The sequence below is a fragment of the Gavialis gangeticus genome, unplaced genomic scaffold (genome assembly GCF_001723915.1).
Source record: "Gavialis gangeticus isolate Ggan-Ray unplaced genomic scaffold, GavGan_comp1, whole genome shotgun sequence".
NCBI lineage: Eukaryota > Metazoa > Chordata > Crocodylia > Gavialidae > Gavialis > Gavialis gangeticus.
Genome location: NW_017729022.1, coordinates 116,506,109 through 116,523,076, shown reverse-complemented (window position 1 = coordinate 116,523,076; position 16,968 = coordinate 116,506,109). Strand labels below are relative to the sequence as shown.

The window sequence follows — 16,968 nt, the reverse complement described above, 5'->3', positions numbered from 1 at the left end:
CCTAAACTTCCAAGCCACAGCCACCCCCGCCCCCTCCCAGCCCTACCAATGTCCCTCACTCCTGAACCATAGCCCCCTGGTCCTGCTGTTGCCCCTCACTCCCAAGCCACAGCCCACCCAGCCCTGCTGGTTCCCCTCACTCCCAGCCCACAGCCCGCTGGTACTGTCACTGCCCCTCTCTCCTGACCCACAAGCCCCCCCCAGCCCTGCTACTGCTCCTCGCTTCTGGCCCACAGCCCCCCATCCCCAGTGTGTGGGTGTGTTGGGAAGGGTGTGTGTGTGGCCACAGGTGACATGTGGGGGTGGGAGACAGCACAGGCCACACATCAGGGAGTGGGGGAGCACATGCCCCCTCAACTTTCTGCACCCACAGTGAGGTGTGGGGCTGGAGGCAGGGCGTACTAGCTCCAGGCAGAAGCTACCTCCAAGGACCAGAGGGCAGGAGGGAGTGCTATGCTGCCATGGCTCCCAAGGTGAGGCACCTCCTGCCCATCCGGCAGCACCAGGGGCACAGCTCCACACCACCACCACTGCCGCACCTCACTGTTGATGCGCATGGCATTTAAGTGATTATGCTGAGTCCAGAAATAAGTGCAAACAGAAGGAAAGACATTCTTTACACTGGATTTCCATTTGTCTTATGGAAGGATAAAAGAATGCACAAGTTCTGAATATTAATGTGCTGACTAAAGCTCTTCCCTGCTTTTCTCAGGACAGATTCAGAGCAGAAAACACTTCTATCCTAAGTGGTAACTTTCCTGGTTAAATGGCTTAATGACCACATAAGTGCCAAGTCTGAAATCAAATGTATGCACAGGGCAAATCTCCTTTGCTTTATCATGTAGGAAAGTTGTCAGACCCATAATAGAAAATTTAGGCAGCATATGGATAATACACAGGAACCACACTGTGATTGCCACTGTCCCCGCTTTTCTCTTCTACAACATATCATTTGAGGAGAAATCATGCAAGTGATGATGACATGAATCAGAAGGGTTCTTTGACAAATGCCACATAGCACAGAAAATCCTGTGTGTGGGATAATGAGTTACTTCTATTGAGGCTAATCATTCATTTCTGCTGGGCTGACAAACATGAAAGTCAGTCTGGAAATAGCTGGTGCAATTCCTTTGAACTTTGGAAGAAGTATTTACAGCATGAACCTGAAGTAGAGTTCAGATAATCAGATCTGGGCATATGAGCACCAGATAGGGATATATCTAATTACTCATATGAGAGATGCACCTGCCTATTCTAGCACAGGAATTAGCTAATGAACTTGAAACAGCACCTAAAGATTGAGGCAAAACCAAACATACAACTAACCGTTAAACAAGAAGAGTGATTTGGACAATTACCGCCCTGTAACATAGCTGTTGAAGAACCTACTCAAGTAAAGAAAGTAACTATTGCTACATTGCCTGGGGCTTCTAAAACCAGACAAAAAATAAAGGAGATGAAAGAGAAAAAAACAAAACAAATGCCATAGCTAATAAGTTGCGAGCCATACTAAGCACAATTTGCATATTTTGTCCATTGTTGAATTTCATCATAATTTTCTCCTCAGGGGCTAAACTGTTAGAGAACTCTCCCCATAAGCAGGAGAGCTGGCTTCTACACTCTCCTCAGATGGAGAGGATTAAGACCCTTATCTCCCACTTTTCAGGAAAATGTCCTAAAAACCAGGCTATGAGCTAACCTGGGAAGGTGGCCCAGATTGCAAGTCACAGGTCCAGAAGGCAGGGAAGAGAGACAAAACCTCCTCTGTAGTCCAGTGGGGAGGGAGTCCTGGATGCCAGTCCCAAATGCCAAGACTGTTTATGTTCAGACAAACACTGGTTAAAAAACCAGGATTAGCCGTATTAGCAGTGACATTTCTTGAGTGCTCATCCAAGGCCTCAAAACCAAGGCCATCCTTTCTCCTTTTCCTTATGCTTCTCAAATAGTTGGCATTAGTCACTTCACAAGACTTCCTTTAGTGGGACAACATTCCTCCACTGGGGCTGCACTGTGCCCCTGGTACACCCTAAAGCAGTGGTACCCATGAGGACTTCTGCTTGGTTCTACACCATGTTGTCGAACTTGTAAGATCTAGGGGACCTAATGACCAAACTTCCACGCATAAACAAGAGCTGCACTATATGACCTGTTGTACTTTAAACACTGTCTACAAAGATTCTTGGAAACTTACTCATGATGGACCAATAAATGGGTATAAATAAGTCTTTGCTTCTCTGAGGTTACCAAATTTTCCAGTGTGCAAGATGCACCTGTGTATATTGCCCTTAAAAACATGAAAACTGCAGAAAACAGTTTGAAAAATAAATTTGATTTTATTTTGTTAAAACTTCCATTACAATCATTTGCCTGTATTTTTGGCATGTAGCTATGGTGTATAAAATGCACCTCAATTTTAATACCTACTTTTTGCAGGGGAAGGAGGGAATCTATCTTTTAAACCAGAATAATATGATGATGAACCTATGAAGATTTATGCCAAAAAGAAAATATGGCTCAATGTAGTTTTGAGTGCTTTACATGTCAGTCATGTGATTATTCATTTTCAGTAACTCAACTGGATTCATTAATGAAGGTGTCATAAGTGGTTTCATAGGAACTACATTGTTATTTAGCAATAATTAATATTCTATTAAAATAAAAAGTGTTGTTGTAAGCTAATTCCTATAATTGAATGATGATCACACCTTACCTTTGCTCCATCAAAATGAACATTCATTCACTTGAATGTTAGCATTGCTGTTGTGTTGTTTTACTTCTGTAAAACATTTTATTTCCCTTACATGCCATGTTACAATTAACAACTGGATGAGCTGTAAATTCAGTATCTCAGTGTGTTTCATCTTTGCTTTACTAGCTGCAATTCTTCAAAAGAGATAAATGACATGCAGACACCTACTTCCCTCCCTTACCTTTCATGTGTCACTTCATTTTTTTTGGCATAAGGATTCAGTAATAATACCCTGGAGTCATCCCTAGCTAGAAGACTCCTGGGCCTGAAATTATACCTGCATTTGGATGCTTACCAAAAATATATGTATCAAACAGACTTGTTAAATACAGAAACTCTGAGGTATTAAGGGGGCTGGCTTTTCTTTCACTGAAGTCATTAGGAATTTCACTGATTGCAAAGGGACTGCAATCAGAACCAAATAAAACAGCCTCCTCCATCCTATGAAATCCAACAGAAATGGTCATTTGGCACCATGGAGTTCTATATGTGGAGATAGGCTTGTAGCAGGCTGTCTTAAGTCAAAGCAGCAGATGGCCCTAAATCAATTCTCTCCACATGGCCAAAAATTGACCTTAGCTATACTGGTGCTAATCCAGAATGATTCCACTGACTTTACTGAATATTGGAGAAAGCAATGAATCCCTTAAGAGTTACCAATCAGTGGAACTGTTTGCATAAAATGTATTTACATACATACAGGTATAATCCAGCACTATTCAATTCAGTTATGTTCCTGCCCCTTGGGCTAGGGACCGACATTACACATAAACTGGTTTAAGTGATCAGAAACTAGTTTAAACCTGTAACAGAACAGATGCTCAGTGCACATAAACTGGTTTGAAAATGGCTGAAACGGGTTTGAGATAAACCTGGTTGAATGTAGCATCAGACTTAACTGATTTGGGTCAAACTGGTTTATGCAATGTCTGTCCCAGACCCCTTCCTCATTTAAGTTAAACCAGACTCCCCCAGCATCCTGGCATGCTTTCTGAGCCAGGCTCTCTGCTCCACAGCAGAGCTGGCCCCTCCCCTCTGCTTTCTGGTTGGAGCTCTGGCAGAGACTGCAGGCACCTGCCTGGCTTCCCATCTACTTCCCCTCCCTCACCACTCTCTGCTAAGCTGGGATTCCCCTCCCCCACCTTGCACAGACACCTCTCAGCATTAGCTAGCATACTACATGCTGACTACATCCATGCTGTGAGAGATGGGACAAAGGACAGTGGCTTCTGACCCTTTGGAGTTAATCAACAGGTCAGCTGGTAACGTCCCTCCACTCCTGCCTTGGAACAAGTTGTTTAAGAAGAGCTTGAACTAACGAGAGATGCTTTTGTTTTGCTGATGGGGTGATAAATGCTGTGTAAACCCCTGCTGGCTCAGCAAAGGACGGGGTGTTTCCTAATCAGAGTGTCCTGCTGGGCCTAGCCACACTGCCCTCAGCCCAGCATTGTGGAATGGAAGGGAGGGCTGTTCTAGCACCCCCTGGCTTCTAGCCTGAGTCACTGCAGGCATGTGCCTGCATTTTTTTCAGTGCTGGGAGGCTGTCTGTGCAATTACAAACTGATTCAGCCTAGGCAGGATAGACTAACCTGCAAAGATTGAACCAATTCAGGCTCAGGCTTTTTGATTGTCTGTTCCTAGCCTTGGAGTTAACTTTCTTCTGAAGATTTGTACAACAGTTTCTATGTAGGCTCATGCAAAAAAGGAGTGTGCCTGTGCCTATCAACCAATGCTTCTGTTAATTGCTAATCTACTGTTACTCAAACTGTTGTCCATGGATCCCAGGTGCTTTAAGCAGAGTGGCTCTTGGAGCTGCTCTAATTAAAGCATGCCCCACCCCCCAACTGAAGCACACGTAAAGATGCCCTCAATGACCAAGCACCATAGTTATAATACAGTAAAAGCTCTGTTATCCGAAATCTCCCAGGAATGGGGGATGCCGGATAACAAAATATGTTAATTGAGCGGCCCCAGCCGCCGCTTCTCCTGCCACGTCTGGGGTGTTCCTCTGCCCTTCCAGCAGCATCGTTGCCCCTCCCATGGGCCCTGTGGGACAGGGAGGCGAGCCCCGCACAGCCTGTTATGCCCCTGGGCCGTGGGGGCTCGGAAGCCCAGGCTGCTTTGCCCCGAGCCATGGGACCTCGGAGAAATCAGAAGTGCCACAGTGGGCACTTCTGGTTTCACTTTATCTTACAAGCTGGCATGCCAGTTAGTGGAGCATGCCGGCTTGTAAGATGACGGAGAACTTTTACTGTATTCAGTTTAGGCAAAGCATCAGCTGCAGTTTGCTCAGATAAATGATTTGATAACCAAGTAACAAACAATTAACAAATGAACAAACCTGGCTTTTTATGGATAATATTAAGAAAAGCGTTGAGCATGGTAAGCCATTTCTACTGCTCAATTTATAATTCCAGAGGAAGAGGAGATTGTTTTTTTAAAGTGATCGTCTTTTAAAAAAAAATTATAACGTACTATGCTTCTAAGAAATAATTCAATATCCATTGTATGTTCTTCCCTCCACTTTTTATTTTTTGCAAAGAGTTTCATTCTAAGTATCATACCTTGGCTAGATGTCCTCCTAGTCCACTGGGGACTTCTCGCTCTTTTTCATTATCGGTTTTGTTACCCAGCAAAAGAAGAGGTATATTCTCCCCAGCTGCCTCCTGCAGAGCAAAAAATCCACCACAAAATTATGCAAGACATAATTTTTCAATATCAAGCAGAATGTGTTTTGAAAAATGAATACCGATTATGAGACGACAAGCACCTACAGGTGCTTAAGTGCCAATGGGAAATAAGAATAATACAGTTACTGGATCCAGGAAGCAAAATACTATTAAATAAAGAAATACACCAGGCCTTAAGGATGGACAAACACAATAAAGGAGATCTTCTGTACTAGAGATTCATCACAATACTTACTATTCCTTGAATAATGGATAAACATAAAAATCAGTCAAACTAAAAAAACTAATTAGAAATACTGTGCTACACATAGCCACAGGCTATTACCTAGCTTATACTCTGCCAATTAGATGGACATAGAAATACTTGCATTTAGATATAATTATACCAACTGAAGTACATAATATAGCTAGAGATAAAACCCACAGAACAAATACATTCCACTGAATCTAATTCTGAAGAATGGTAACATTTATTACAAAATAAGACACTATCAGGACAAATACATTATCATAGCTCCAGCAGGGACTAAATTTACTGCATGATGAAGTTGGCAGGGTGCCAGAGAAGTCAGTGCATTTGGCTGTATTTCTTTCAAACCACTGCCAGTTACTCTGCCAGTTACTATCTCCCCAAATTATTCAGTAAAGAAGAATCAACTACTTAAAATATTGGAATTGAAATAAGACCAAGTTTTCCTTATCAAAACCTTCATTGTTATCTGCAGGTAATTTTCAATTTGCTGAATTTGTTGCAACTGTAGGATTTTTTTTATTAGATAATATATTAAATAAGGGCTCTATCAAGCAAATACTTAATATTAGGTTTGTTTCAGTGGAAGTACACCCATTAATAAGTATTTGGGCAATTTGGCCTTAACACCAAAGTGCAGAGCCACCTTGTGGCCACTGCAGAGAACAGTGCTTCTGATAAGAGTGCTCTGATCAATAGTTATCACAAGATCTCAGCAGATACAACATGGAAAACTGTTGCATAGACTTTCATTGGGTGTTCGTGTAGTGCCTTAGAAATGTTTCTTCCCCCCAAGGAAACTGAATCATCTAGCACCAACTAGTTTAACTACACTTACCGGGGATACTGTTCACATGTACACACAACTCAGTAAAAATCCCCTGAGCAAAATATGCCATTGCAAAACTGCCTCTTAGAGATTACATTATTGCTTTGAAGCATATTCCATGTCAGTGACAATGCTGGAGCCCTCAGCTAAATGACCTTTAATAAAGTGCATGCTGATACAGAAACTGGAGAAAGTGGCAATCTTTTTTCAGTATGAACTGAATACCAGGAAATGCTGGAAGGGAAGACACAAGGAAAGACACACATCCAATCCATGGATATTTTACTCCTTGAAATTTTAGAGTTATTATTGTTTTAATATCAAATTAATTTAGGGCTTCTAAAAATAGCTGAATTGGCAGTTATGCAAACTGAAGTCCTACATACAAAATAAATAATTGCTAGAGCTCAAGAAATGCCAGCATCATCTCGTCTCTGCTTTGCACTGCTAATATCCCTTATCTATTAGGAGTATGCCAAGGAATTAGAAGATATGGTCTCGGGTATCTGGATTTAAAGCTATGCAACTCACCTCAATGCTCACAAGCCACTGTTTGACGGATATGAATGTGTCTTTTGCTGTTATGTCATACATCACAACGACACCATCGGCTTTTCTGAAAAACTGCTTGGTAATACTGCGGTACCTGCAAACAAGAATCTGTTTATAGCCCTATCCTGGTCAGCCTTAGCAACATGACAATATTCTTACCATACAGTAGTCACAGTCTACAGCAACCATACTATCCTGTAGCACTGAAGATTTAGATACAGCTATCTAGGACATTTAAACTCTTATGAGCTAAGTTTGAAACACAGCTATAAGGGCACATGCTACCACATATCTTCCCAAATTAGGGGCCAATTTTTCAACTCTTACTCAAATATTCGACTCTTTATTCATCCAAGTAGTCCCAATGAAGTCAGTGGGATTAATCAGATTGGTATAACAATACTACTTCTAGAGAGCTTTGCAGCTGCAGATCTTAACTGTTTTCCTAAGGGAAAATCATTATTACACTCATTCTATAGATGCATAGTAAACTGAAACATGACCAGGTTTGAGCAAGCTGTTCAAGGTCACACAGCAAGAGATTACCGCACCTGGTTATGGATTATTTCTGGGTATAAAACCTGAAGACAAACTCTCATTTACTTTACTTATGTATGAATTTATAATGAGGAAGCATATTTCTCCCCCCTATCAAATAGAGTCCTTTTGCCTGTTCTAAGTTTGGAACCTCCATTGATTACAATGAGAATTTCACACTAAATTGAATGCACGATATTCTAGCAAAAGCTTCAGTGAAGACCTGATAGAAAAAAACATGGCTTTACTGAGATGTGTGTAACTAAATACTGTGCATTTCTGTCCCTTTTTCTCATTCAGTGGAAGCCCATGAATGTCACTCCCTGTATCAATTATTAAAACAGGGCCATTCAACTTCCCAATGGCTGGTGGCCAAATCCATGCAGACCATAGGCCCCCTAGGCCACACAATACGCAGGTTTCTGCATTATGTACACCTCTGCCCCCCCTCCCCCCACTGTGCCGTCTCGCCTGCACTTCCCCTGCAATATGCTCACCCTCCACCCCCCACTGCATGGTCTCCTCCATGCTCCTTCCAATGCATACTACCCTTCGCTCCCCACCATGTGGGCTTCCATGCACCCTTCACACTGCTGTTGCATGGTCTCCCTGTGTTAGCTCACTGTGTGTTACTTTGAGCTCCCACTTCCATGCAGACTTCCCTACCTTGCAGGGCCAGCTGGAATCCAGAGCCCTGGCCTCCCTGGACCATCCCACCCCCAGGGGCCGGGTCAATAAGTATGTGCTGGAGGACAAGGGTTGGGGGAAGCCTGGAGGCTCTGGCAGCAGCAGCAGCTGGAGCAGTGTGGGGAGCAGTACTTGGGAAGAAATCCAGGGGCCACAGTTTAACCCTGTGTGGGCCACATGTGACCTGCAGGCTGCCTGTTGGACAGCCCTGAATGAAAACATCAAACCAACAAAAATATGTAAACACATTTTAAAAATCCTGTTGCTGATTTCAGTGGCCCTGTCTTATCAGACCTGTATCTCACCTCTGTCTTCCCACTTCATTATAACCTTGTGTGCCATTACAGGAATTCCTCTTTCCTCTGCACCACTGAACTCAAAAGAGCTGGTTAGGAGCCAATTTCTCCTCCCATGAATGATTTTTGGGGGTTTCCCTTAATAGAAACCTAAAAATTGGGGGGATATATTTTTATCAGTTTGCAGCAATGAAAAACTGTGATTTTAGGTTTTTTGGTAACCTGACACTAATTTTTTTCTATTTAATTTCTTCATTTAAAACAGAAAAAAGTTTCTACAGCAACTGGAATGTGTGTGAAAAATTTCAACTTGTTAAAAAAAATACTTTTTTGTTGTAAAAAAGTGCTGACCACTTTCCATCAGCTCTACTCCTCCCTTGTGTCTTGTAGACTGTTAGAGGCTGACAGTGTACCTGGAACACTCCGCTCTACTAGCAGATATTGATTCTCCTGGGAAAGACTCAAAGCAGTGATCTCACTATGATTAAAAGTCATTTGGAACAAGGCCATGCTTGCTGTGCTCCCACATCTGGGAAGTAGGTTTGGACCCAGGGCTGTTATTTTCTAAATTAATAGTTTACAAGAGAGGAAAGTTCAGATAGTTTCTCACCGTTCCTGCCCAGCAGTGTCCCAGAGTTGCAGGGCCACTTGGCTGTTATCCACAGTTACTGTTTTCACACAGTAATCTACACCTAAAAGAAACCACAGCATATGCAGGTCTGATCAGGGATGTGGTGATGTACGATAATAACATCATGCCCAAATAAGACATTAATTACCATTCTAACCCATTTCATAAGGCATGCAATTAATCCCGGTCCTTTGCAAGGGGCCAATAACAAGAACAAGCAGAAGCTTCTATTTGCCACAGAAGTTTTAGCAATAGCAAAAACATTGAGGGTTGCATGAATTAATTTACCTCATAAAAAGTCAGGATGAGTGAAATTTTGAAAAGTACCTAAGTGATTTAGTATCCTGAGTCCTGTTGATTGTCAGTGGCAACAGAGCTCCAAAGTCACTTTGGTACATTCCAAATTTTGCTTAAAATGCTTCAATCAAACCTCTCCCAGGCAGGGAGGTGTGCAACTTTTGGATACTTGTGACAATTGCTCCTTCAGCCATTATACTTCATTGTCTTCACTAATGCTGCTTAGCCATGGAATCTACCACAAACTACTGAAACATTCTCCTAAAGCCTGTACCTGCCCCACTGGAATCCATGGGAATTTTGCCACTAGTTTTAACTGAAAGAGCCCCTGATACCTCCAGTGGGTGATAAAGAAGCAGGATGGAGGACATCCAGATTTTACAGAAGCTGCATCTGGGTTTGTCCAGGTTGTGAATGACTGCTCTATCTATACAGCCTACTTCAGGGGTGAGCAAAATACAACCTGACAACTGATTGGATCTGGCCCCCAGGCAGGTGCATACTAATTGACTGATCTGGCCCATGGCTGCCACTGTGATGCTCCACATGCGAGCCCTGCCCACTCCCACCCCAGGCAGGCCATACCCTCTGACAGCCCTGGCCCTGATCCCAGCCAGTGTGCACAGCTTTCTGCTGGGTTGCTCCTGGTGCAGCTGCAGGAGCCCGAGTTATTGCTCAGCTCCCCCTGTCTCCAGTGGCTGCTCCTTCTCCTCCTCCTGCCTCTGCTGTGCTGCTTTGGGCAGCAGGTAGCACAGGGAAGCAATGGTGGCTGTGGGGGATGTGTGCCAGGTAGCAGATGCCCAGCCAGGCAGGGGAGAAGCTGCAGTTGGGCAGCTCCTGCCCCAGCACATAGAGCTCCTGCTCCAGTTTCCAGATACCTTCCACCCACCTGCAGGTGGTGGTTCATCATGCCAGGCAGGCAGAGTGGGTGGAAGGTGGCCTGGAGCTGGAGCTCCACACAGAGGCAGCAGCTGCCCAGCTGCAACTTCCCCCTGATGGGCATCTGCTGCCTAGCATGTATTCCCATGCCTTCCCAGTGTTACCTGATGCCTGGAGGGACACAAGCAGGGGGAGGAGGAAGAGCCACTGGAGGTAGCAGCTCCACCAGGAAGCTGTGTGCACTGGTTGGGGTTGGGGTTGGGGTTGGGGCGGTGCTTTCTGGTGGGTGTGGGGCAGGTGGGGATGGAAGTGTGGTGCAGGTTGGCCCAGGAGAGAGCAGGCAGGGCTTAGCTCCAGGAGGAGCACCAACAGGGCAGCCGAGGCCTGGATGGGGTAGGTGGAGGGCTGCACTTTCACCTGCATCACATGGATGAGTTCTGCTGCATGCATCCCCTGCCCCACCTCCACGCCTGGCTGGCTCCCAGGACCTAGCGCATGCACAGCCCCACCAACTCATGTGCATACCCACCTCCCCCATGCTCTCACCCCATGCCTCCCCTCCCCCACAATATATAAAACTTTGTTTTTAGCAATCATGCAGTCAGCTCTCTCTCTCTATACACACACACACACAGCTCAAAAAACATAAATCAGGACAAAAATTAATTTTTGAAATAAAATTAAAATATGTTATAGTTATGTTTGATTTTTAGTGTACAATTTGTTTTTATCTGTAATTTGTTAAAATGATATCTGCTGAAAGATTTTGTGTGTATGGCCCTTGACAGTTCACAAAAACTCATTAAGTGGTCCTCCAGCCCAAAATAATTGCCCACCCCTGGTCTACTCTGTCAAAGCTTATCAGCATTTTTCACCTTCATCATGTCACTTTGGGATTATCTGTACTTTCAGGCCAGCTGAATAACAAACCTCATCTTGGTGACTCATCATGATGATGGGTGAATCAGAACTCAGATTTGCACCTGCTTGCTGTATTATGATAAAGGTTACATTTAAAAATCAGTCCTTTAAACTAGAGCCTCCAAATCGGCCACTCTCTGTGAGCCCCAGAGTCTATAAAGGTCTGGCTTCCAAGTGCGAGGGAGATGGATGCATTTTTAGGCACACAGCTTTCCAGAAATTCTCTCTAAATGGTTTTCCCCCTTTTCTGCATAAAGCTACTACTGTCTTCTCCTGGACAATGAAACAGTTATTTTGCTTTCTGTGATGGTTATGAGGTTGTCTGATATAAGGCAAATTTTATGTATTTCTTGGGCTGTGGCATGGCCTCCTGTATGGTGTACTAGGATTAGGAGTATGGGAAAATCCTAGCCCATTTGGGATTGTCTACACCACAGTATCCTGGCCATGTCACCCCACGTATCTCCCACTGGGTTTTCATGCATCACTCCAAAACTAGAGGTTTGCTGCTGAGGATGCCTGGGTACAGAATGCTGAGGTCACTTTTGAGCCTGTAACCTCCACTGTGATTTGGAGAACGTGCTGGGAAGGAAGCCCAGTGCACTTTCGCTTGTGTAGATCCAGTTTCTCAGCATGCCTGCAGGTACAAGAGTACAGGGCATGGGACAGGGTATGTTCAGCTCTGTCCTGGTTGGCACAAGACAAAAACCCCCAACTTTCCATAAACTTACCTACAGTAGCAGACGTGCCTGGGAAAAATCGGTCTTCGCAGAATCGCCTTAAAAATGAAGTCTTTCCTACACTTGAATTGCCCACAAAAACAATCTTGAATAAGCTATCAGGGACAGTAGGTATCCTCCGTTCCTCCTTCAAGCAAGAACAAACATTAGTTTACAATTCTGTACACTTGAAATCGGAACTCTCTTGCCCTTTCCAATTTGCAAGGTTTGAAAGGCAACCTGCGGACAAAAAAAATGGAGGTTGTATCCTTTCTACTTAATGGCTTAAAAACAAGTAAGGCTCAGTCATTTTTTCTTCTTTTAAATAACTTGGTTTACTTTTGAGGATCTTTTTAGCATTATTACTCATTTTCTTTTTCCTTGAAATATGTCGGGACTGGTTTCCCTTTGTATTGCTCAAAGGCACTATGGAGATCTTGGCCATCCGCATCCAGAAACGTATACAGGTTTCAGAATGTTTCAATGCTCAACCGTTTGAAGGCTCAACATCTGAAATTCAGCATGTAATGGGTAATTTGTGACCTGAAACTCACAGTGGAACTTTGGGGGTGAAGTGCCTCATGAGCTGAGATAAGACCATGTGTATTTTACCCATTCAAATAAAAACCATGAACTTTGCCCAGCTATACCAGCAAATCACACATAGTGCACCTTCACCTACAAGACAGAGCAGGGATTAGAAGCCCAAGTGTTCTCTCTGTTGCTCAGTTCTTCTCCCAGTTGTTACTGGTGTAGATCTGCAAGCTTCAGTGGAGTTACTCCTGATTTACACCAGTTTAAAACTAGGGTAAGAGAAGAATTGGGCCTAGTTAATCCAACTGTTTGTGCCTGGCAGAGTGGGGTGGCAGGATTTAGGCTTTTGATTATGAAGGAAGGGCAATTTGTTCTGCCCACATATTCTAGGCAGAACATATCATAGAATTAAATGGGAGTAGATGCAAGAGAGACTGTTTTATACTCTAAGTAGGTCATTATACTAGTTGCTTGTCTTTTGTTTTGAGCTGCAGCGACCGAGGGAGAAATAGGGCAGCACCAGCTAGTTTGCGAAGGATGCTATCATCAGACAGAGCATCTGAGGTGGGGAGAAGGCAAGATGGAAAGCAAGGAACTAATATTGTAAAAAGGGAGGCAGGAAACTGGATACCCCTGGCAGTAGGGCACCAGGGGCTCTCTCTCTTTTGTATGACATTTTAGGATTACAACATTAATAGATTAATATCTAAATTTGATAGCCACTCAACTGCTTTAGGGGTAGCTGCATGAATTGCTTTTAGGTAGCCATTAAATTATTTAACTGGGCAATCATTCAGAATGTGTTGCACCGTCTGAAAAATTGCATACAATTGCAACCCGGACACTCTTTGATTCTGTGTTTATGAAGTAGGTGCCCACATTTTCCATGAAGTGTCTAGATGTAATTCAGAGAGGACCAAATCTTTCTCGGTAGGTCAAATCCTGGCTGCGGAACTGTAGGGTGACTAATGATGTACTTCTGCAGCACGGGCTGACACAGCAGCAGGTTCAGTAGTAGAGGGTATTTCCTGCAATACTAGGTAGAAATCTGAGCCTGACAATACTCTGTGGTCCTATTAAAAAATACTGAGCTATCCTGGGAGAGAAAGAATAGTTATATTTGTAATAGAAGGTGGAAAATACTCCACTGTCTCCTTTAATGGAAAGAAATCCATTCACTAGGGTCAAAGTTTGGAGAAAAATCTATATCTCTATACACACACATACGCACTCATATCTCTTCATGCATTAAAAAACAGCCATTGTTATAACTGTTCAGAGGTCTCTTATCTCATCATTCACTTATCCTTTTATATTAAAAACCTAAGCTCCATTGCACCTCTAGGCTGTTAGTAATAAGCATGCTTCTGTAGAAGGAATGTTCTCAATTCTACTGAAAATAATTCTAAGTCTATTAGCAGGTTTCCAGCAGGAATCCTGCACACACATCAAAGTGGACTGCCAAGCCCCAGGTTGCAACCCTAGTAGTTCAGAACAATAAGAAGTTAGCTGGCATCAAAAATCCTAACTTCAGTGCCCACATATAAAACCAAGGGATACAATGAAACTGTGCTGGGGAGGGGGCTGGGGAGGGGGCAGATGACCCTTGAAGCCCCTTCTAGTCCTCCAATTCTAATATGTTAAACCAGTGGAGCCAAAAATCTAAGGCCCCATTACATCTCAGCTTCACATACAGATTGCTTTGCTGCCCTCATGAGAGACATAACAGGCCCACTCATGAAGGAGACACCCCTGGTTTCAAATGCAGGGCTCCAATGCCATGGTTAGTGAGTACAAATGGAGATGCTTTTCTTTATAACCTGTCTGAAGTCTGTATCCAGGGACGGTCAGTTCTAAGCTTTTAACAGCTCCTGTCAGATATTCTAACCCTACTATCTGCAAAGAGCTTCCAGCCTGTCATGACCCATGTTAAAAACAGGCTTATGTCTCAGCAGCCTCCAGACAAACTTTTGACTTCAGGAGATGCCCTGCTGCATGCAGTATTAGAAGTCGAATCCTGTGCTTGGAAACCACTGGCCAATCTATCTTCTGGGCAAAAGCCCAGCCTCATGCCAAGATGGTCATTAGCCACTGCTTGGAAAACTATGATCTGAAGAAATAAATCAAAAGGCTGGAAATCAACACAGCCAGACCTGCTAGGTGTTGAACTGGGAAGGTAATTTACCGTATGTCATGGAATGGAAATTTCCCTTTGGCTTATCACGTGAACTCAGATTTCTGACCTTGATGTCACGTGCTATTAGAGATTTTTGCATACACAGCTGACAGCCCAAGAAACACCCCTGAGTGCCTGTCAGTGCTAACAGGAGAGTGGGAAGAAACTGAGGCCCCATCTACATGTTACACTTAAGATGCAATTAACCAGTTAATCACATCTTAAACTGTGACCTAGCCACATGTTCAATCTATCAATGGCATGGTAAAACAAGCAATAAGCTACAAAGGTATTCCATAAAAAAAAAAAAATTATAATAACTTTGTGGCTCCTCATCACAACATTGAATATGTGGCCAGGTGGCTGAGAGCCCCATCAGCTGATGGGGCTCCCAGATATGGCAGTGCCTCACCTATGGCATGGCAGGAGGTCCAATTGTGTGGATCATACATCAGATCCTATCATGCTCTTTACCTGAACATTTACAAGGGTCCTCAGTGGATCAGATTCCTTGAGGGAGCTGAGGGAGACAAGTTGTGCCTGGCTGAGCCTCTGCACCTTGGAAGATTCATTGAATAGAAGGATAGAGGGGTTTGGATGTGAAGCATAGATTTAAACTTCACTGGAGTCCGCCCCAACACAATGCTGTTTTTAGTACATCCTAACCCTAACCACAACATCCCAGCCTGTAGCTCCCCCTTTGAAGATGCATGGCACAGCTGATGGCCCACATGTGAACTACGTTGCAGGCAATGTGTGTTGCTTCTTGACAGACTTTTCAATGACAGCCCTGGGTTGAAAATAACATGTTCACTGCTAAATAAGAATTAATTTACGTTCCCCTCCACGCTGTCCTCAGATGGGGGTGGGGGGGAGGTGTCTTAACAGTAGCAATAGATTTGTGAATGTCCAGAACTGGATCCTGGTGGGGTTGGTGGTAGCAGGGCAAACAGCTGTTGTGGTGACATTGGGGTGAATGAAGCTGTGTTGAGACATTTCTCACTCACCCCCTGCAATCAAATGATGTGTCCAACAGCCATGCCCCCACAGCACCCTCAAACTCCCAGACCTGTCAGGAGACCCACAAGACAAAGCAGTTCTGAAGGCTGTATCTGGCCCACAGGATGTATATTTGACAACCCTGCTCTGCACAACAAGACCCAGGGGACCTTTATGAGCTTATTGCTTGTGATTGCATGGAGTAATTCTGCCACAATACCCAGGCATTTCTAGGCCCTCTACAGCCTTTAAAACAGAAGAGCACTACACAGTAAAACACAGGAAAGGGTCTGCTACGCAAGGAAAACAACCAGTATATATAGCACATATGCCTGGGGAGTCCTTGTAACTTGTGATACAGGTGGCACACCTACATGTGCAATTAAGGCACTGAAAGCTTACTGCGCTGTAAAATACTACACAGGAAACTTTCCCTTTGAGTGCATCTACCTATGTGCCCATCGGAAGCAAATCTGCTCCCAGTGGGAGCAGTTCAGGGCAGGACTACTCTTCTCTTGCTCTGCTCACACATGGCAGCCAGGGGAAGCTCTAGGCTCCCCCAGGTGCCAGGCCTGGGCTGGCAGGGGGCACCAGGGTCAGGCCTGGGCTCCAGAGGGGTGGGTGTGGGACAGCTGTCCCACCTCTGAGGCAGCTGCCTCCCACCCAGCACCCCTGACCCAGGCAGCTGCCTGCTACCCAACCCCTACTCTGAGATTGGAGCCAGACCTGAGATATTTTCCCCTGCCCTGGGCATCTGCCTGCCCCCAGGACCAGCTCTGATCTCAGAGCTGGGGCTGGGACAATGTCCCCTGCCACCAAAGCAGGCACCTGCCAGGCCCTGGCTCCAAGATCGGAGCCAGAACTGGGCCATAGTCCCCTGCCCCGGGCAGCTGCCTGCTGCTGGGCTGGCTCCAGTCTCAGGGCTGGAGCTGGTACAATGTCCCCTGGCCTTGCAGCAGGCAGCTGCCAGCCCCGGCTCTGAGATCCCAGGACCAGGGACAGCAGCTGCCTGCTGCAGGGGCAAGGGACATTGTCCCAGCCCCAGCTCTGAGATCAGTTGATCAAACCAAGGGCTGGGAAGTAGGCAGATGTCTGGGAAAGGGGACAGTTCTTCCACCCTCTGCTTCCTTGGCTGACCGGGAGCACTTTGCTCATGGTCAGCTATGTAACCATGAGCAACTGTGCATTAACTAATTGCATGGTAGAAAACTGTGAATTAGCC

General features: G+C 44.6%; 1 protein-coding gene across 1 annotated transcript in view; it reads right to left on the bottom strand.

Moving 5' to 3' along the window:
• The window catches only part of CRACR2A (calcium release activated channel regulator 2A), a 126,849-nt gene that overhangs the window by 13,951 nt on the left and 95,930 nt on the right, over positions 1 to 16,968 (bottom strand). The window contains exons 13-16 of the mRNA XM_019516026.1: positions 12,050 to 12,185; positions 9,201 to 9,282; positions 7,050 to 7,164; positions 5,314 to 5,415 (exon numbers count right to left, since the gene is read on the bottom strand). Coding sequence (XP_019371571.1) covers positions 5,314 to 5,415; positions 7,050 to 7,164; positions 9,201 to 9,282; positions 12,050 to 12,185 — 435 coding nt within the window. The remainder of the gene's footprint in view (positions 1 to 5,313; positions 5,416 to 7,049; positions 7,165 to 9,200; positions 9,283 to 12,049; positions 12,186 to 16,968) is intronic.